This window comes from Clinocottus analis, unplaced genomic scaffold (assembly GCF_023055335.1).
Source record: "Clinocottus analis isolate CAN_PGR_092001 unplaced genomic scaffold, fCliAna1.0.p SCAF_13, whole genome shotgun sequence".
In the NCBI taxonomy this organism is placed as follows: Eukaryota; Metazoa; Chordata; class Actinopteri; order Perciformes; family Cottidae; genus Clinocottus; species Clinocottus analis.
In genome coordinates this window covers 1470275-1492645 of record NW_027175854.1, presented here as the reverse complement: position 1 = coordinate 1492645, position 22371 = coordinate 1470275, and the positions used below count along the sequence as shown (strand labels likewise).

General features: G+C 39.8%; 1 protein-coding gene across 1 annotated transcript in view; it reads right to left on the bottom strand.

Annotated features, from left to right (window-relative positions):
- Positions 1 to 1166: 1166 nt before the first annotated feature.
- The window catches only part of brinp1 (bone morphogenetic protein/retinoic acid inducible neural-specific 1), a 98186-nt gene continuing 76981 nt past the window's right edge, over positions 1167 to 22371 (bottom strand). Inside the window, exons 6-8 of the mRNA XM_068574362.1 lie at positions 16699 to 16935; positions 12509 to 12731; positions 1167 to 5957 (exon numbers count right to left, since the gene is read on the bottom strand). Coding sequence (XP_068430463.1) covers positions 4817 to 5957; positions 12509 to 12731; positions 16699 to 16935 — 1601 coding nt within the window. The 3' untranslated portion in view covers positions 1167 to 4816. The remainder of the gene's footprint in view (positions 5958 to 12508; positions 12732 to 16698; positions 16936 to 22371) is intronic.

The window sequence follows — 22371 nt, the reverse complement described above, 5'->3', positions numbered from 1 at the left end:
TAAAAGCTTTCCCTCAGTTTCTTTTTGTAAAACATTTCCCTTTAGTCCAAATCACAGCCTGACAGAACCAAGCAGTCATTTATGTCCGTCAAATAAAACGTTTTCCCCTTTCCGAATATTAAGTTAATTTCTCCTTTTCTCAAAAATAATGATTTTTAAAGTCTTACACTTCTCAACCAAACTTTTTAAAAAGCAGATGTACAACAATAAGCTACTAAAATGTGTGGTCTGCAAATAATTGAATAATGAAGTGAAGTAAAAATGCTACTGTTACTGTAAGGACTTTTTTCATTATAAAATGTTGCTTTAATATTTTAGTGCAATCACTAGACACATATTGTAGTGCACTTTGAGTATTTTATATGTACTTTTTTGTCGTACCAAAACTCATTGTGCTGGAACAAGGACGCCCACACGTAAACGAGGCAGAAGAGTGTCCCGGTGGCACAACACAGCAGACATCTCATAGTTCAATTCCTGGACTCATGCTAATTTTTTCACTACTTTTTTTATCGCAATTCGAAATGTCTATTTACCAACACATTTCACGTCCACTCCTTTAATGATCCGGTATCATGTTGGATGTTGTAAAGAGTGCATATGATCACACTGTTGATGGGGTATTAAGGCTGTTGTAAGGCTGTTTTTAAAACAGTTTTTGTGGTGTGAATATAAAGTATTTTACAATCTACATTTTATTACAGTTTATAATCAATACAGTACACTAATAATAAACTGTATAAAATACTGCTAACACATAATGTGGATAATATGCTCCACTTTCATGTGATAAAAATGTTATGCTAATGTTATAATGCATATAAATACATCTTGGTGTCACTGTACCAATCATTTTGAATCAATAGATTGTTCTGCGTCTCCTTATTGAAACCTCTTGTCTTGTTGGACCTTCGAGCATCATTAAATAACTACAATACTTTTAATAATTCATAAAACACTTGTACGTAATTAATTGTTGTTTTAACACTATATGTAAGTGGATTTTCCGTAAACTGGCCACTAAAATCATATTGCGACAACAGTTCTGTAATCTGAATCTTACGTAGCATTTAGTGTATATACACTATAAACCAATTACTGATAATAGTTTATAGAATGGGAAATGGTACAAACAAGCCTTGCTCTTCTTATTAAATATAGCCTTTTAATGAGAAATAGATTATTATATGAAACATTCATTTGAAATAAGCTGATATAATGATGTCAACAGAACAGCAAAAAAGTACATAGGCAAGGTATTAGGTGTAAAAATCTTCAGACATATCCATGGATACATGTAAGCAACACTGTGGTAGCATAATGCAATACGAGTAGATGTGCTTGTTTTATGGACCTTGCGGTGGCTCAAAACTAAATCGTAATGTACAGAATGTTTTGACAATATAAAAACAGTCATACATTGTCATGAATCTAATTAGAGACATGAGACATGAGTGCCCTGTACTTTGTGCTGATGTAATCAAATGCAGGGCTTTTTTTAAAAGTAGTTTTGTATTCCCTTTCAATACCGTTATATTTGTATAATATTGTTACTGTAGCAGAGGTTGCTACTGTAACAGAGTGATTATTTACAGATACATTGTACAACAGGGGACAAAAAATGTCAACCATAACGTCAAGTCATCCTTTGACCCTCTGTCTGGTGGTAGATTTCCCCACATGCACAAACCTCCTGAAAGGGGTAGATCTCAGGAGGACATGAAACGTGTTTATTAGATCAGCATTTATGGTTTTAAATTCTGAAGCTAACTCAGTGTCACTCGTCTGTGTAACATCTAAAAGTGTTCTCCAGCTCTAAACGTGTTAAAGGGATAGATAACAGGCACTTAATAATAATAATAATAATAATAATAATAATAATAATAATAATAATAATAATAATAATAATAATAATAATGTAACATTTCATTTGGGTAGTCCAATGTTAATGCTGAACAATCATGTCCCAAATTTACTGCAGGCTTGTGGCCATCTCAGGCATCTTAAAATGATCCACTCGGAGATACCATTAGCATGCAAATGTTAGCATGGCGATGCTATGGACATATTTGCAAAAGTGTAAAGTCTACCATATTAACATTAACATGCTGAAAATAGGATTGAAATTAATAACCTGGGCCTGATAAGCAACAAAAGCTTTGAGCTAGCTTACAGTTAGCATTTACACCCAAGCACATTGGTCTCAGATGGTATACAATACATTAAAAAGGTATCCACTGGTTCAGATGCTGTCTCTCCTCTTGCTGCTGCTTTCCTAGAGGCTGTGCTGCCATCCTATGCAAAGTTGAAACAATAGCATCACAGCGGCAGCTGCTCACTTACTATATGTTGAGATATTGACCTGACAAAGGAAATTTATAGCAAAAGTAATGTACTGTGAGACTAATTTGACAACACATAGCCTGACGACCTGAGCTTCAGTCATCCTGAACCATATGTGCTAACCCGTAAATTCAAAATTGGTCACTTATTTTGCAGACTACAGCATGACCTGAAATTGACAGTTGATTATGAAATTGATCTGTCGTGAAACATCACGCTTACATATCGGACTAAATTATTGTTTATAAAGCACCTCTCAAGAGTTAAACGTGCTTCACGAAAAGACTGGCAACAGTAAAACGAAAAAAAAAGAGATGATTCTGTCAGAATGCACATCGAAGCTGTGATTGTGGAAGCTGTGAAATCGGCAGCTGACAAAGAAACATCCATAAGGTGTTTCATGTCAGGTCTGCTGCATTTTCTCGCTTAATTAATGCCCCAAATTTGACCACTGTTTTTAAGACATGTTGGATTGGTTGAGGCTGATGTCACAACTCGACATGGTTGTTCCTATATTACATGTTTCTGCTTTCAGCTGACTGCACAAGACGAGTGACATCACAATGTAAAAGAACGACAATTATTTAGAAGAACACAAAATTTAACAAAAAGTACCAAGGGAACCAAACTATAGCTACATCAAGAGACCAACAAACAAAAAACAACAACAAAACAATCTGAAAATGTGTCAGGTGTGTTAGGTGAATGCGTGCAACCGGGCTGGCAGCTTTCACACTGAAAGTTTTGGGAGCCATGGCAGCAAATATGAAATCTCCTCTTTTTTTTCCAGTTCAACCCCACCAATGGCTAGAACAGCAGGGTTGTATGGCATGAGTGACCTTGCCTTTGTTGTTGTTAACAAACATGCAGGTAATAGACTGGACCTACAAAACCTAATCAGCATTAGCAATGTCTCAGCATCGGATTACCCAAATAAAGTGTGACCGACAATAGGTAGTGTGTCATATTTCAGTTGGATGGTTTGGTGTTAAACACGGTTGCAGCTCTGTTGATGTTCCCAGCAACATGCAAAACAAAGTTAATTTTCATATCTGAAGAGAGAAATCTTTACACGTGGTCATAAAAAGCTTACAGATTAAACACTGCCAAAAAGGTATTTTAAGCTTTAATATAACCATTTCTTTTTTCTTTTTTTTTCTTCTTTTCCTGTGGCACAACAGAGAAATTCAGTGGCTTTACAACACGATTCTTATCCAACATAATATGCCTTCCCCTGTCATCTCCCTTTTTGCTGTGCTCTTATCTAAAAACTGAGAGAATAAAATAAAAACATAAAAATGGAAACATTTTTAAATTTGTTTCATGTACGTACTCTTGTGAAACGGGGATGAGCTTTATGTCTTACTGTATGTCTACCTCAGGGAAGTGTATGGCTTTAAGTTGTCTTGCAAATGTGCCTGAATGATGAATGTTTACATTTTGCTCTTGGTGCTGAAAAGCTCCACAAATCAGCAGTCACAACATGTACATTTTGCAAAGCTGTACAAAATAGCATTGATTGTTAAATCTTCAGACCACAATATTGCACTCACGCACCAGGAGGTACTGCCTTGTGAAAAACACAGCTTGAATTTCAAACACGGGAAGAAGCGCTCCAAATGCAAAATGTTGCTTCGACTGGAGTCAATCTCAAAATGACACATTCAATTAACGAACAGCAATAAGCGTCAAGCCAAAAAAATGTACACGCACATTTGCACACGCGCACACACACACATACATTCACCCACATATATATGTATATCTATAAACAGCTGGCTCTTGTTATTTGACATGACTATCCATTACTGCCCTGCTGTGTGCCTTATGTGTCAGAACTATGACAGAGTGCCTCATAACTCACAAAGAGCAATGCAGATTTGCTGTGGTTTTGAAATGTAATAAAGAGTCTATAAGTAATGTGTTGACTACTTACTCACTAGGGCTATTTAATCCTTACAATGTATAAACATGTTTTTTTTTTAATATTAAACTGTCCGTTATGTCTGAAATATTTTGCACATTAGCTGAAATAAAAGGATATCTGGTCTGCCCTTGTGTTATATCATTATTCCTTTAAAAATGTTTTTCTCAGTAAACAATGGCAGTTTCAGATATAACCTTTGATCCCTCAGAGTAAAATCAAGGCCTCTTTTTCACCAGTACATAGATTTTATATTTATTTTTTTTCTCACTCTTTTAAGTTCTTTTAGGGAATGACAGACATGCTGGGACAAATATGATACAGTCTTTATAGTGGTTCCATTGATCTTCGTTATCTTATCTGAAATGCTTTTCATCAATGCCTTTTTCCTTTTTTATCTCTTTAAGAATTATGCTTACAAAGTTAATATTACATCAAAAGGCAGAAAAGGTCCAAAAATGAAAAAGAGAAGGACAAATTAAGATTAATTTCCCCTCATAGTTCATTTGTTGGGTGTTTCAGTTTGGTGTCCTTGTGTTTATGTTATGTTCAACAGAGTTTTGCAGTCAGGTGATCTGATTGTTTTAGAATCTCTGTGCTGTACATGTCCAAGGCATGATTTACTCGAATCATCTCACTGTTGTTGAGCTTGAGCCGATGCTTTAGCATACAGGAGAAGAGGTCCAGCTGGGGTTTGCCAGGCGCAGACGGAGGGGCAAGGCGGTTAATTCGATCCCGAATGTCCAGTAACAGGAGCATAACAGATGAGGATGAGTAGAACTGAGTTCCTTGTGTGTACGACTGGTTAACCTGCTGCACGGCACTACGCAGCAGGTCGGCATTAAAGCGCAGGCTGTAGCCAAACACTTGAATATCGGATATTTTGATGTAGATCTGGCGCTTGTTAGGGTCTCCGAGATCCACTGGACCCTGTCCTGTGTCATTGCGCAGGCCAGTCGGGATCTTAGCGCGGCTACGCAGGTAGATGTGCACCGTCTCAAAGAAGGTCTTCCACCGGTTCCCCAGCAGGAGAGTCCAGTTGAAGCACTGGGAGTTCTGCAGTCGTACTTTTTCCCAGCGCGGGTAACCATGTTCCCCAAAGGGCATGCTCCAGCCTTCTGAGTGACTACCGCTGAACGGGTTGACATACACAAAGAACATGGGGTCGATGCTGCTATTTCGCATCTGACAGATCTTCATCGATAGGCCGATTATCATGTGGAGGTAGTCCATCCGGTTTTTGTTACTCTTGAGAGTCAGGGACATGCGCTTACGCCATCGAGGGTCAAAGAAGGTCTCGAGTCGGATCTCGTTACTGATGAAGGTGGTGTGAATGTACAGCCGCGAATCCATTTTCTGTAACAGGTATTTGAGTTCCAGGTCCTGAAAGTCCAGATCAGTTTCAAAGCTGATGAACTGCTCACTACGTTCTGAATCTACATTCTGGGGCTCACAGCGACCACGGTACAACTTGTAGCCCTTGTTGCAGGAGCCACATTGCGAGATGTTTGCGAGGCTGCACATGGCACAGCTGTTGTTGCCCCCTATGACACACGGGATGGGTCGCTGGCACAGGGTGACACCCGTGTGGCACACGCATGTCCTTTGGCTCTCCAGGAAGGTCCCCCAGAAGCCATTCTCATTGCAGTAGAGGAAGGACTGAACCCTGTTGAGCCACTGCATCACAGATCTACAGAGAAAGGAGAAAGAAAATCAAGAACAAGTGGTCAGATGGAAAGTTCAGAGGCGTGCCATATCAGCATTATTTGTTATGCCGTTTTCAAACAAATCTGTATGTGATACGAATTGACGAATTTCACCGAGGACCTTTCACTCATTTCTACTCATTCTGACAATCAACTATGAACTAAAAATAAAACACATCATTAAGTTAACTAGGGTGTTACAATGGCTCAAAGATATAAAACATACACAAGAACCACACAGTCAATCAACTGCATTGTTGAAGGGTTGGCAGCATCGTACACATGGAAATCATCTCGTCAGGATGGTCTGGGAATAGGATAATTTATTCCCTTTAAGGGGGAGGAGTTGCGTTATTCCCCTCAGGTGGAAGGCATTACTTGCTATTCTTATCGTGGCTCTTCTTTTCCCCTCAGGCATCTTTCTCTGTCATCTTGACAGTATTGGAACTTCTTTTCTGAGTGTGGGAGATGAATTCTGAATCCTGATTTTTCAGAGGACGGGCTGATCAAGGTTAGCTTGACATGTTAATGAAGCTAAAGCTTAACTATGATGGATGACAATGCATTCTCAGCGGGCCATAAAGCCCCCGAGCTATACCCAAAATGGGCCTGGAACAAATCACCTACAGAGGACAATGGAAGCACAATGCTTGATTCCACTAACTTTGACTACGGATAACCCCATCTGTACAACCAGCTGGATAAAGTGTACTGATGCTAATAAACTGGTTGGCTGAGTGATCCCATTGAAATAATGTATTGTGTAATCTTAGAACAGAAAACAAGTTATCTAATTAATGAAGAAAAGTCAATTAAAAGTAAATTAATGAAAAGAAAATGAATGGATAAAGTTACAAGTCTTATTGAACTTATTCATAGTTCAGAAACTTATCGTAAACTTCATGTTGAATAAGTTCTCACGAAAACAAAACAAAATAGTGATGAATATGTCACGGATATGAATTCATCACAACGTTAATATTACATCAAATTCATTCGCGCTTCAGTGTCATGTCAAACTGGAGCGTCCGGGTCCCCTTAATATGAACTATCCTCAGTTTCCTTTTATTTATTAACTAGGAAAAAAACACTGCAACCCATCTGATCAAGTTTTCTCCATTTGTTTGTTCTATTGCAAACACAATAATGTGCTCTGTGTGAAGCAGCTATTCCTTAAGCATGGTATGTGCACTAGTGGGCTGATGTCTGCTTTCGCCTCTTCCCTCAGACATAAGACAACTTAATCTCCTGTTGCAGAATCTGTATGTGTGATTTTTATATCATTCACTATTGCCTCTCCATTGCCACTCCTTGCCTGGAGTGTCTTTAGAGAGATGAATGCATCATGTTAGTGGCCTCCAGCTTGTTTTTCCTGTCCATCGCAGTATGAATACTAAAGAGCCAGCATGCAGAGATGTGCCACGATACTGGTTTTAAACAATTAAATGGAAACATTCTGAAGGTAAATGAACAATTTATACTATCATCAATACTACGATTATTGCTCTTTTCAGAGGGCACCATAAACACACTACAGCCTTCCTGCCTTTGTTAGCAGTTGTGTTTAGATTAGCGCTAAGAGCTGCAGAGCAGTCACAGCAGGGCTAGCTAACTTTGCTCCATGTCTGTTGGACATAACGTCCTGTGTTTCTACATTAGCTGGCTAACCCACTGAATTTAAGCATGTGTATGTGTTCATGCAACCTGTCTTTACTCTCCACATGTTCAATAACACAGCTTGTTCAGTAACTCAGTGTCTGACACAACGCTCTTTCCCGTCTGTATGCGGCGCAGCGATCTGTAGAAATGCGTAAAGAGCTACTGACGATAGACAAAGTGCAATACTTTGTTGGTGCATGCAATTTGGGCTTTCACAAAGGAAATTCACTGCTTCAAAATTGTACACATTCTGTTCTTCCTCACGGGTGAGCTTCACCTCTGACCAATGCTGGCAAAAGTGATTCATTCACAAAAGAAATTACAATATGTATGAAAACACGAGCGGTCCATACACTGCAAATAAAGTAATATACTAATCCTACAATCTTGATGGGTATTATTTTTGTTCTATATCTCATTTCTAATAATTAGGTTTCAGGCAAGTTTGATGATGATCATGATTGTGCCATTTGCAGGAATTATTTGGCTACAATAACCTTAATATTTAAACATGATACCAGGACAAGCATACGAGCGAGTAACAGATCTTTGGAGGAATTGAACCACATGTTCATGAAAAGATTTGAAAGCTAATTCAATTATTGTTTTTATAGGTAATTAGATTTTGGTTTAATAGATCAAACATCCATTTGTATTGTTTATCATCATGAGGTGGACACTGTTATTGTTTATCATGGATCTAACACTACTGCAGGGTTTGTATGTGCTGTGGTCGTGCTGTCTGAGCTTTGAAGCTGCTGGATTTCTGAACTCCTGTGGTCTGTAACACATCTGTCATATCTGATATAAGCACCATGGGTTCCAATCCCATATGGCTTAACCTTGCTTTCTTGGCGAATGTTAATAGGAGCAGCAAAGAGTAGTCACATAACATAGCACCATGGTTACAACCGCAAATGCAGCCGCAGTCCGGGCAATTACAATATCCTCAGCGACAGCTTCCACCAGCACAGCTGCAGCTGTACGCCGTGTAGCGTCAGAGCGTGGCCTTTTGAACGGAGTAATGAGCGATAAATGCTTAATGTAAAGTGTCATATCATCTCTGGAGTATCTGCAAAGCGTTATATTTAAATGTCAGTGTATCATAACTTCCTGTTGCGAAGGATGGAGGGAGGGGCGGAGGTGTTGTGGCGCTCCGTGTGAGAGAGAGCCTTGATGATTTTTAGTGACAGGATATATGTTGTATCAAAGTAAATGCAAAATTGGATTCAAATATGTTCAAGTAAAGCTTAAAAAGCAGTGTCACGTCAAAATCAATAGAAATTAGGGCAAAGTAATTCATCACATGGAGAGCACATTCATATTTGTAAATATGCTTGACTTGACATGAATAATTAAAGCCAATGCAAAGCTTCGATGCAAATGATTTGGCTGGGAGTGAAGCTACTTCATATCTGTCACTATTAATCATTTACACCAAAGACAAATGGTTATGTTTATTCTACTTGAAGCAAGCTGCTATATTCATTAAAGGAAATGCAATAGCAAATTCAATATAGTCCAGCTATACGTTTGTGTGTGTGTGTGTGTGTGTGTGTGTGTGTGTGTGTGTGTGTGTGTGTGTGTGTGTGTGTGTTCACAACAGGAATTTACGATGCTTTTAATGAATGGATGCCTTGCGGTGAGGTAACCCTGGAAAAATTATAAGTTGGTGATATGCAATTCTAATTATGGCCAGGCAACAATGCATCAGATCTTTCATTAGCTGATGTAAGTATGTTTATTGACTGACCTTTTGCATTATGCAACGGTGAAGGGTTTAGCATTTAAAATCTTTTTTGGATAGGTTTAAGTTTATTTAAATTTTATATCATAATAAGTGCAATTAATATTAAGTAACTCGCCCTTACTTTGCATCCATAATTTAATCAAACTAAAAGCGTACTCGGAGTGGCGTACTATGAATGCTTTGAGGCACCATTTAAGAATTATGGAATAAAATGAACCTAAGAGCTGGTACACTGAGAACGCATCACTCTCCTGTGTTGTCGTGTCCGTCAATACATTATTGGATAATGCATATCTCTATTTTTGTACGCATCTATAAATATACAGTACATTTACTCACGTTCACATTTATGATAAACTGAGCAGCTGTAATACAAAGTTCACCTTCCATTATACAGAAAAAAAATGTTTACTTGGGAGTCCAAGCTCACCTCCATCAAACTTTGCAAACTACTGAGAGCCACTAGCAGCGCCGCGGTTCAGCCACAGCCTTCTAAGAAAATATCTCATGTCCTTTCTCTTGGATATAAGTATGCAGTCCTGTTTTCTTATCAGTGTTAATAAATCTGGATTTCACAAACCAGTACGAGCACTCCATCTCTCTCATCCGGGTTATCACGGGTGGTTTGATCGGCTTTACTCCTCTGAGCCGCACTACTCTGCCTCCGATTGGCTTATCTGACACTTAATTGATATTAACTCTGACCAATCTCACTCCTCACGCCTGAACCCAACCAACCCAATCAACAGAGGCAACGAGTACGAGCCAATCAGAGGCAGAGGAGGGCAAGTCATGCCTTCATTAAAGCAGGATTTGTAATTTAGCGGCCCAACGGAGCGTGTGTGTGTGTGTGTGTGTGAGAGTGTGTGTAGCTGTGTGGCTTTCAAAACAAATTAGAGAGCACACAAGAAAGTGAACAAATGAGAACAAATATACAGATATTTAAAATGTTTCAATTGATAATGTCTTTTTAAAGACCACTGATCAAACTGTTTCACAATCATATCAGGCGATGGCGTTCAGTGGCTGATGAATCGGTGCACCTCAGTGACCTGATGAATAGGGCAATAAACTTCAGCAAAGCCAACATCAAATGAAATAAACAATGATATTCCCTTTTGCATTGCATGTAATTTTACTGTATTTATTATTATTAACCAGCCCTATTAACATATCTTTGGACTGAAACTCTTTGGTAACAGGCCAAGATTTTTGTTGAAGATTCAGATTCTTTAGGTCCTAATCTTTCCAAAAAGGTGTCTCATTGACGCTCCAGCAGGCTTTTGGGGGGAATCTGGCTCATATATTGCTGGATGTTCATAGTTACAATTAAAATATCTTTTAAAAGTGATTTTATTCTCAAGACTTCACTAAACAAATACATACAATAAACACAATAATTGGAATTAAGTTGGTTCCTACAACCACTCAAACACAGAGGAAAGGAGGTCTGGAGCCAACATTGGTTCCACAGTTTGCAGCGGGTTAAAGGGTTTCCGGCAATCGACAGCAAAACCAACCAAAACTGACATCCATAATGGGTTAGAGGAGATCTCTGTTCCAAGTAATCACGACAGGGTTTCCACATGCATAGCTCAGGGAAATCCTTCAGCAGAGAGGACCCTGACTGGTGTTAAACCCACAGGAGATGTCAGTGGACATGATTCTCACAGTGCCTCTCCAAGTATGCACAGAGTAGCAGGTGGTTGACACTATCATCCTCCCCATTGTGGGCCTCATGTAGGATCTGGAGGGAATCTAAACGCTCCCTCGCCTGCTGTCATTTAGAGTCCTGGTGTGCCCATTCTTGGCCACTAGGGCCAGGCAGGATGTTTTCCACATCATCATCAGCACCCTCTGCAGCCTCAATGACAGGTGGAGGAGGATGTGCTGGAAGGCCTCCCTGAGGTGGTTGGCACACACCTTGGAAACACTCGGGCTGATGGTTTATGGGCATTCAGCTTTACATCAATTACCTCGGCCCCTGATCAGCTGTTATAAGCTGCCCAGAGGAGAGGATAAGGTTGAGAGTCCCTGTTGGTGATAGGGGCACTTTCCTTCAACTGGGGAAAAGGAAGATACCTTAATGGCACTATACTGATATATGCACATGCATTGGGCAGCATGGCTATCCTTACAATACAGTTAATGGTTTTCATTGGATGTTAGATGTACTAAAATAAAACCTCTGCGTGAGCTCAATACCACAGATATACTTTTGCATCTATGCAAAGCACACACAAGCAGACGTAATGAAAACAAATAAGTCGCCCATCTAATGCAAACCTGTCTCACACAAGCAAGCAAACAAACACGCTGCTCTTGCTTCCAGTGCCATCAGGCACCCTTGATGCATGGAAGAGGAGGCGCATATACTGCGTCTCTTTGATAACACTTCACAACAAACCTTTGCCAACTCTCACACACGCACACACACGTGGGTGTATGCCTTTTCTGTCAGTGACAGTTGAAAACCGCTCATTTTCAGACCACTTAAATGAATATTTCACGGGTTCCGTTTCCATTTATATGGCGACATCCCCTACATGGAATAGTCTTCAGGATGTTTCATGTGGCACCTGGGATTTTTGCATATTTTCCATAGTGTTTTTCTAATATTTGCTACAGCGGAGGGGGTAAAATCCTAGCATCTCAGGCGATGCTGACACTGTGGCACATCTGCAGCGAGGCTCTTAAGCTGCAACTGCAGTAGGTGGTGACAGATGTGTGCAATGACCTATCAAGAAAACTCCCACAGCTACATTTTCTTTTCAGACTGCAATGTGAAATACAAGAGTGAGCAAGAGTGCTTTGGGCATGTGCAAGCCTCAGCACTAAGTTGGCTTGATGGACAGAAACAACAGAGCCATAAGTTGAAATCCATAATGAATGGCATCCTTACTGTGCACGCTTCAAGAAGAAACAATCAAAATAAAACCTCTACATCATCTCAGAGGAGACATTTCCCCCGAAAGATGTCATTACATTTTCACATGCTCTTGCTTTTCTTGCACTTGAAAAGCAGATATCCAAAAATAACAGCGGCAAACAGCACCTTTGCTGTATGTTGCTGATTAAATTCACACATCATCTCCACTATGAAGTGGAGGTCGTGCATCTACCCACCTCTCCCTAGGCATCTGGTGGTTGGGGTTGTGGTGACAACGGATGCTGAGGCCAAAGAGCTTGCGGGCGGTGCGTTGGATCTTGAGCCGCTGGATCTCCAGGGAACTCTGCAGGAGCCTGTAGCGGGCCTGAAGGTCCCAGTCGCTGCCCCACAGGAGATGCACACTGCTGATGGGCAGGAAGTGAGTGGAGGGCAGCCTCTTCAGAAAGGACTTGAACTCATCTGGATGACGGAGAGGGATGGAGGGAGAGAGCAGATTGCGAAACAGAGATGAGCGGAGAGAGACTTGAATGCTTCGAAGATATTTTAAAGTAGTTGTATTGTCCTTCTATGTTAAAATAAGCAGATTATTCAAATTAAAGGAGAGCTCTTAAGCACATGAGGGACACAGGTAAGCAGTAGGTAAACTACATTGACTAACATGAGCTTACATTTCCATAATCTAACCACAGTTTGTTCAACTTGTGCAATAGTGAAACAAAAAAGTATTTATTCAAATAATCCTATCAGTGAACCAAACGGCGTGTTTTCATATAAATGATAAGACTGTTAACAATATTGGCGAATGGGTTTGTTTTACAAAACACTTATGTGTTCAACCCTAATCCAGCGAGCATGCTGGGTAGAATGACAAACATCAACAGCAAGCATGCGACTGTATGAAGGATTCGTACTGGAGAGTGACCAAACTCTTGAATCTGCTCTTTCTTTCCCTCAGGACACGAAAAAAAACATGCTCAGAATTAACTTCCATTAACTTTTGAGCGAGGAAACAAAGGAGTAACTTTTCATGCAGTTTATTTTTACTCTGCTGAGTCCTGTTTGCATCTGATGTCTAACTAAATGAACTGTTACGGTACACTTAATGAAGTAGAAGGGAAAAGTTGTTTGTGTCATCAGAAGAGTCCAAGAGTCAATTATTCCAAAATGTTTGGATCATTTAAGAATTGACTGATGATTCACCCACTATATATATATATATATATATATATATATATATATATATATATATATATATATATATATATATATATTATTTAAATGTTTTTCCGGTGCTGTGTTCAACATTTTGTCGTCTCTCTGGCACCAGGTCGCTACGTTTTTTAGAAGTTGACTCCCAGAAGCTCTTGAACACAACGAGATGAAAAGACGAGATAAAGTGCACACGGTTGTAAGTGATATTTGAGACGGATGATTTATGTACAAGTCTACACATTGTTTTTAAGGAAAATCCAATGAATTGTCCTGATTGAGGGACAATCAGGGCAAGGTGCCAGTGATCAGTGAGCAGCCAGATTTCTGAACATCCTGTTTTATTTGTGGTTGGATGTATTTGGTTTTACTTCTTCTCTTCGGAGCATTTACAGAGAATTGAAACCCTCAGTTCAGTAAACACCCTTTTACTCTGTGCTCTCACACTTTTCGCTGAAGAGCACTGCACAAAACAAATTTGTGTCCACCAGTGTTGATTATTGCCCTTATGTTCCTGCTGCTGCCTCTGATATATATTGCTTTTCTCCTCCCCACACAAGCGTGCGCCCGGCTCTCTGACCCTTGTTTTCAACACTAACTCCAATGTTTAGCAACGAGGGGCATGGTGATGTTACTCAGACTCCAGCCAGCAAATACACAAGGGTATAGGGAATCTTTTATTTCATGTGCTAATTAGCAAAATACCGAGTCAAACGACTCAGAGTAGCTTCTTTTTTTTTTTTTTTTATCTCTGAAGATAAATGTAAGCACATCATTATAAATAATAGAGTAAACAATTGAATGCCTAAAATGTCTTCTTAGCTCTCCAGTCATCCAATGCCGTTCGATAAAGCAGAAATCTCTGGTGCTAAACAATATTTTTCTATTAAAAAAATGTAACGGTACCAAAAAAGCTTCTCCCCACTCAACTAAAAAGAAAATATTCCCATATTCAAGACCTGCACAGTAAGCCAGTCACCTCACAGAGACCTTTCCAAGACAGTTTAACGGCATTAGAGTTGAGAGCCGAGAAATGTCAGAGCTTCCTCCACTCTCCTCCCAGGCTTGTCAGAGCTCCCCTTTCTTCAAAGACACAAGATGTCTTCTCCACCCTTGTTTTGAACTTGCCATATTCCCCCACCCAGGTTTCCGAGACGTCACACACCTCGCTGTTTCCCTCGAAAAGCTGGGTGTCTCCCGCATTCAATATTTAAAATCGTCTGATTTCCTCACCCAAAAAAAGGTATTATCACATCATCCCTTCCTGCTGGTTCAACAGTTGCCAAGTCTTTCTACACCGGCTTCAAAGCCATCAAGGATCTCTTCCTTGATACAGCTTCCAAAGAGCCCTTGTCCCTCGAATGACTGTTATCTCACGTCACCCAGCACCTTATCTAGAGATTACAGCTCTCAGGATGTGACCCCACTTCACCTCTTGGGCCTCACGTCTCAATGTGTTGAAATATGCAAACACACATTTGTTTTATGTAAAAAAAGAACATTTGAAAATTGCATGAACCTTAGAAAGATGTATGCAACTAAACTAGTGCATATTATTGTATTAGCTAGAATAAAATGTATTCCAATATTAATAAATAAATGTGTGCATGTCTCACTAATCACTTTTTGGATACATGCACAAGCGGAGGAATATTGAGAGTGTAAACTACATGATATGTGGAGCTGTCGATGGTGAACTCATTTGTCATCAATCACACACTTTCCTTTCCTTTAAAAGGCAACTGACGAGGCGACAAAGGTTCTTCCAAGAGGAGACAAGTCTTTGTAGAGGAGGTGCTGTACATAATTGCAATAAGCTTCAATAAAGTTTATCATTCGGTTACCTTTTTACTTTGGTAATGGTGGGTATAGGTTTGGATTCATCATCATGTTCTATTTATTGTTATTAACAGTAATTGTTCCCAGGTACGCATGCAGTAAATTATACAATACACTATCTGTCTGTTTAAACCAAAAACAAAGTGTTTATTATTGACAAATGTTACACACCGTGCAAAAGTTATTGACTCCTTCATGTTGTGTGTGAAATGCATTTAGTTTTCTGGGACGGGAACACATTCATGTAACTATCTGTGCCCTCTTCCTGTGTACTTCCCTCATCTTCCTCACAGACTCGCTGCACTCAGTGACCTCCAGGACTCACATTAACTTTCTTATATTGTACATGAATATATTTATCTGGAGCTGGCAGGTTTTATTGGGACACTTTTATATCATATCAATAATAGATAGACATGGTGACTTGCAATGTAACAGCTGGGTACGAGCTGTGCTTTCCTTTTTTCACTGTACGTGTCCAATATTTTAGCGTCCACCTTTAGGTCTGCATTTGCTTTCAATAAAAACAGAAATATGTAGTATGGGAGAGAATATTACTGTCCATGACTTTCAAAAGTTGTCTTTTAGATGCCATTCATTCCGTATGAATAACAAATAATAAATAACTACATTATGAACCATAGACTGTGTGTCTGTAGGGAAACCGCTCGGTCACTGTCATTGTGTTGTGTTTGGCTATCAGCTAACAGAACTCAACACACAGCTGTCTGCATCAACGCTGGTTGTTTTTCACCAAATAACAGGAAGGAAAAAAAGGCAGCGCACTTAATATCTCATAATTTAGACTTTCTATCTTATAATTATGACTTTTTATCTCCTAATTATGATTGTCTATCTCATCATTTTTTTCTTTTACTTGCGGAAATGAGTTTCCATATAACCTCACATGTGTATTACATAAAAATAGACAAATAATTCAAAAGAATAATATAAAAATAAATCATATGTAAGTGCATTGCCCATATAAGTCTTTTCTCATCTATACGACTTTCTATGGCAATATGAATATATAGTTGCACACTACTTTCTTCAGTGAACAAAAACAACATAATTGTCTACTTATCATCTCGATGTGGCAGTGAATAAGGAAGAACTAAGCTGCCAAAGTATTTAATATGTTTTTAAATTATCTTCGAGCCACAAGAAAATGGAGAGATTATGAGATTACCTTAATAGCCCGAGCTCTGTAAGTGTGCCCATTAATACGCTCTTCAGATTTAAGATGTGCCAGGAATGATTCCCTTGCAAAGTAATAAAACATACCTAAACAGCTTCAACATAAACGCAATAATGCATTTTTACAATGTTTTCCATTAACTGTCATGATGCATTAAAGTTAGTGGAATTTCCATCTTACCAGAGTTCTCAAAGTCTTTATAAGAGGATACCCAGGACTCAGACATGCCCAGCAGGGTGTTCTCCATGATCTGGATGTCGGTGATGGGACAGTTGCATTGTGGGTAATCGTCGGCACACTGACAGATGCACTGGTTGTTACTGCACACGTACTCCCCCTCTCCGTTGCACATGATGTAGCTTAGGGCTGACTGGACAAATTTCTCCTGCAGGTAATCTGGGAAAATGACCTGAAGACCTGAAATGAGATGAACGAGAGGATTAAGTTAAACAGAATGTGAAAAAACAACTTTACAATCCTTTTTTCAATCGTCTTTGTGTTGTAAATCAGTGAAGCATTTGGACAAAATATGGAATGTGGCCCAAACTAAATATTAAAAAAAAGCTCAATACAAAATCCTACAAAATTCATTTAAAAAGACACATAAAATATTCATGTAACATGTTCTTATCAAACGTATACTTGTGTTAAGAGTAACAACTGAAATGGAAGAATGAGAGTCGGTAACACTAACGCATGACAGCCATGCTGTTCAATGCACAGACATAGGAAACACATACGTGAGAGAGAAGAGAGAGAGAAGCTGCAGTTAAATGGATGGCTGCCCTTCCTGGATTGCTTCGTGCCACAAGCACTCTTTTATTTGTTGGAAAGATGTGCTTCAGCGCTCGACTCCGGTCAATTCGCCTGTTCTGAGGCTGATCACTCAGGATGTGACAATGTTCAACAATGATTGATGCCTGCAGTTGTTGTTGTGTTTTTTTTTATCACAGAATTTCACTCTATAACATGCATTACTGTGTTCACTACATGTTTCCATTTGATTGTGCTTCACAGACCCGACTTTGCAGCATTCTGTTTATTTTATGCTAATGAGGGTAGAATTTATAATCTAGCGGCCAATTTAGGGCTGAAGCCGAAAGCACCTCTTTACTCTCACACTCACTCACACATACTTTTTGTTGGACTCCAAGACCATCCCTATCTCGCCCCGGGTGTCTCACAGAACTGAAGCTTGACGAGCTAACAGTAAAGCCCTTTTCTTCAGTCCAGTCCCGGGGAAAGTAACCCCCCAAGCTCCCCGAGCCACTGGATTGGAAAAGAACTAAATAGATTTTTTCCCTTCTTGTAGGACACGGCATTATGGTGAGGCAATATTTTTCTTAATAGGTTTTATTTGAGCACAAACAGTGCTTCAGCAGAAAATAGGCAACCAGGAACCAGAACATAACAAGTTATTGAATGATAAATGATTGCATTATTTTTTTTCTCCCGCGCTCACATATTATTTTACCTTTGGGTTGAAAATAGGAATCCAATTATGCAAAATCAACAATATTCAGCTGAAATAAAAGGGAGAATACACCCACAAGGTTGTACTGTACAGATAAATCATTTTGGGGATATTGTCATATAGTTGAGTGGTGTTTATTCTTGTGCATATGCATGTGGCAATTAACGTTCCTTATTTTCACCCACAAGACACGCTAGAATAAAAACAGAGTGCGATTTAGGAGAAAATGAGGAGCTTAATATATGCCAAGTTTTGCTTCTGACACCTAGAACAACGTTCACATTCTTCGTCATGCTGTTGCCCTTTGAAACACATCGCTGCATTAATTATCCAAACACATAGCGCAGCTTGGATATGTTTGGATAATTAATGTTCGTCAATCGCCCAGTTAATGGCGCTAATAGTTCAGTCCCGTTTACCTGGGATGGTAAGTATGCTGCTTTTGTTTTGCCTACGTGTTTATGCGCCTGTTGGGGACAGATTTTTTGACACCAGGATATCGGAACCGTGCAAGACACTTTCATGAAACATTACAGGTGAGGAGTTCGGATAAAAATGAAGGCTGAGTTTGGAAGAAGGAAGATAGCAAACGGGTGTAAGCCCTCGGTTCACTTTGATGTGGTGAGATTTCCTTGCATTATGGTTATTTGTATTTTTATACAACATTGATCTCAGTTTGAATACGAACCAAAAGAAAAAACACTTTTAACTACTTGTGTACCTCTTTTTATGGATATCAAACAGTTCCCTTCTCCTCATCAGCGATGACGAGAACAGAAGGAGGGAGTGATGGAGGGCGTAAAAAAGGGATGGATGGATCGTGTCTGACCACAAAAGCGTTGGGTTGCACGGGGCTTTCTCTCCATCAGGCCTGTCTGCGGCCCCTGGATCCAATATTCATTTAGCTTGATGTATTCCCGGGTTTGAAACTTTAATGTGATTTGTGGGAGAATCCAGATGGCAAGTTCACGGATCAACGCTGCCTACTGACAGTGCTGATGCTAGCGGCCGGGTGCACAATAACACCGAGTGCTTCAGCCCTCCCTCTTTCCCGCTGCTGTCCGACCATACCCCCATACTCCACACACACACACACACACACACACACACACAATTCCTCTCATAGCATAGTGTTGGACCGGCAGATTGCAGAGGGAATCGTTTGGGATGCTGACATTCAGCACAGCACTATCCGTCGTGCAATCTATTGTTCTCCACTTTCTTTTCCCCCTCGATGTTTCTGGTCCTTCTCCTTCCATGCCTCTTTCTCTCTACCTCGTACTCTGTCTCTGTACACATCTCTTCTGTCTTACTTCATTACACTCACTCCTACTCCCGCCACACTCATGCACATGCCCCTTGACTCGTCCCCCCCATCATCCTTTGGCTCCCATTCACTCAATCAATCACTCTCCTCATTCCCTGTTTCTTCACCTCTCCTGCTCTCCTCTCTACGTTCTCCCACCGAGCGCGTATTCCAAGTATTGGAAATTTGATGTCTCGTCCTCCCACTCCAGTGTAGAAATGATGTCATGCAATAAAAGCAAATCAATCAACATTTGTTGTTGCAGTGGGGGAATGAGTAAGAGAATTGGAGCCCTCGGGCCAAAAATGAAATGAGAATCTAATCAGAGAAAAACATTTATCTTTGTGACTTTCCTGGCTTTGCTGTGTTGGTGCAGTAGCATGTGGGCACATTGAGAATGATTGGGCAATAAAGCCTGAGTTTATATGGCTCTGGTGCAGGTATTTGTTGAGGAAAACACTGGATTTTGGAGCAAGGAGTTACACTTACCATCATTAAATAGCTACTGATGAAATGAATAGGCGCATATTGGGATTCCCGTGCAGCCGTTTGATAACCTCCAACTTCATGCTCTGTCAGTGCACATAATTCCCTGCAACCAGTATGCCTGACTTGCTCTAAATAAATAGCACCTCAAAATGGCAGTTAATCTAACTGCATACATCAGAGGCTGATATATTTCCTTCACGTACGTTGGAGAATATGGGCCTTCAAACATTCCATGAATGCTAAAATCGGAGACTCTGCAACTGTGACTTTGCCTTTTTAGTGTGTCTCTTTCGAGAGTGCTCTATTTTAACATGGTGATAGATGGGGAGTGGAGGCCACAACTGAGGCTTGTAACTGCCTTGGCAAGCAGTTGCCTGCTTATTGCAATGCCACGCTTCGCCTCATAAGTTTCAGTTTCATTAAAGATTAATTGACCATTGTGTGGCCGCAATTTCGCAAAATAATCATTACTTAATCCACTGGTGCAATAAAGTGCATTACTTGAATGGCGGCATTAAATTACCATTGGAGGTTATCGTTGCAGCCATGATACGAAAGCAAAGACCTCTGAACTGGATGATTGCCTGTTTCTCTTCAGTCCAGGTCTGCCCAGTCCTGCCCCGCCGATCCCTAGATGCTTCAAACACAAGGGGCACACAGCTTTTTCGATTTGCAGTGTTGGCCCATTTCACGAGAGAGTTGTTTTTCTACAACTTCAAGGTAAAGGTGCAGCTAAATCAGCTATTATCCACTTTCCATTTCTTTACATGCAGCGCTTTAGGTCTCTGACGTGTTACACTGGAGCTTTTCTCAGCTCTCAGAATATGTTAGTGGTTTTTTTAAAGTTCTGAATGATGTGTACTTAGCATTCAAATGGATAATGTGTTGCTGTGTCTGTGCTGAGTAGATTATTGTAGATTACTGTAAATGTTCCCAGCACACTAGAAGGCAGCAGCCCGTGTTTTCCAACAGGACTGTTCACAATTTTGTTGAACAATCCTACTGTAAGTATTTGCGTGTGGGAATAATTGCTCAGGACAATTTAATCAATATTTGCATCTCAAATAGGTCCAAAGAGCAGAACAAAGAATGTTTTTGAGTTTTTTTTCATCCCTGAGTGCTCCGCCGAGGTATGTGGAGTTTTTTTTCTGGTGCATTAATATTTAGTCATGCATATATTTGAAAAAGCAAAACAACAGAGAAGTGTCAAATCCTGTTTTCTGGACATATTAACACATACGAGTGCTTGCATATGCATACGCTATACATGCTGCTGTATCTGTGTGGAACAGAAAGACTTGCATAACACAATGCTTTCCACACAATACCTCTATATGACGTGAGCTTTGAGGAAACTCACTTATTCGCATTGTTAACACAAAAAGGAGCACGGATGAAGGTTCAGTAATCACTGTAAAAGCATAAATTATGTATACAAATGGATTTTGTATTCAGGGCTTTCTGCTCCTGCCTCTTGGAAATAAGGAATTGCTGAAATTGCATGTTGAAGCAATTGCTGGATTGAAAAGAGCAGGCAGTCTGGAGCCGTAGATGAGTCCTCCATGGTGCTGAGTTATTGCTAGTTGTGCTGCACACTGGACACAGACACACAAGTTGGGTCAGAGTATACGTAAGTTAGTCCTTTTGCTGTGTGCAGGATCAACGATAGGCAAATGTCATTTTGTAATTGTCTTTGTTTATTTAGGAAATATGCCCTTGAAATATTGTACTTTAAATATATCAATGCAAATGTATGTAATCTAATTTAGTTTCGAAGCAACAAAATACTGAAATATCAGCTGTGTTTCATTTAAAAGATGTCTTGTGGTTGCTGTTGGCTGCTTCTGCGCTACAGTTGCAGAGTTCAAGCTGTTCTGTCATGTGCTACCATGTGTCCCTGCACAGCAGTATCAGTAGGGCCTGAGATATACTAGTGTCACTTTTACAAATGCACACACACACACACACACACACACAGGGAGAGACACACGTCTGAGCACATGGACACACTCTTTGCAGGCTCTTGCATAAATCCCATGTTTTACAAGAACCCCGGAGAGGGAGAGCAGAGACGTATGACAAGCTTTGACATTTCCATTTCTGCCATAAAAGATACAACTGTCCTCAAAGTGTCAAAATGTGCTGTATAAAACGTCTCAGATCAAAAGCCCAGATTTATCACAGAAATTACATCAAGCATCCCTAAATACATAAATGTTAATCTATTTGTATTGGGAGTCACATATTTGCCCTAGACTTTGCAGAAAGTTGTTGTACCGTAACCTAAAAGTGGAAGTGTTTGTGGGTTATCTATTATGCTATTTGAATATTTAACATGCTCAAAGGTATGGTACATACCATCATTTAAATAACCTCTGAAATATGAAACCATAATAATGCAAATCGTATTAAAGTTTGTGAGTCTACTATAAATCATTAAGCAAGTGGTGAATATATTTCCAACTAGAAAACTACACTCTCTGCAACGTCCACTGCTGTATCGAGAGATTGAATGAAAGAAGTAATTTTAAACTCAAAAACAATCATCAAGCATCAAGCAATCTCATCATCAAGTCTTCATACA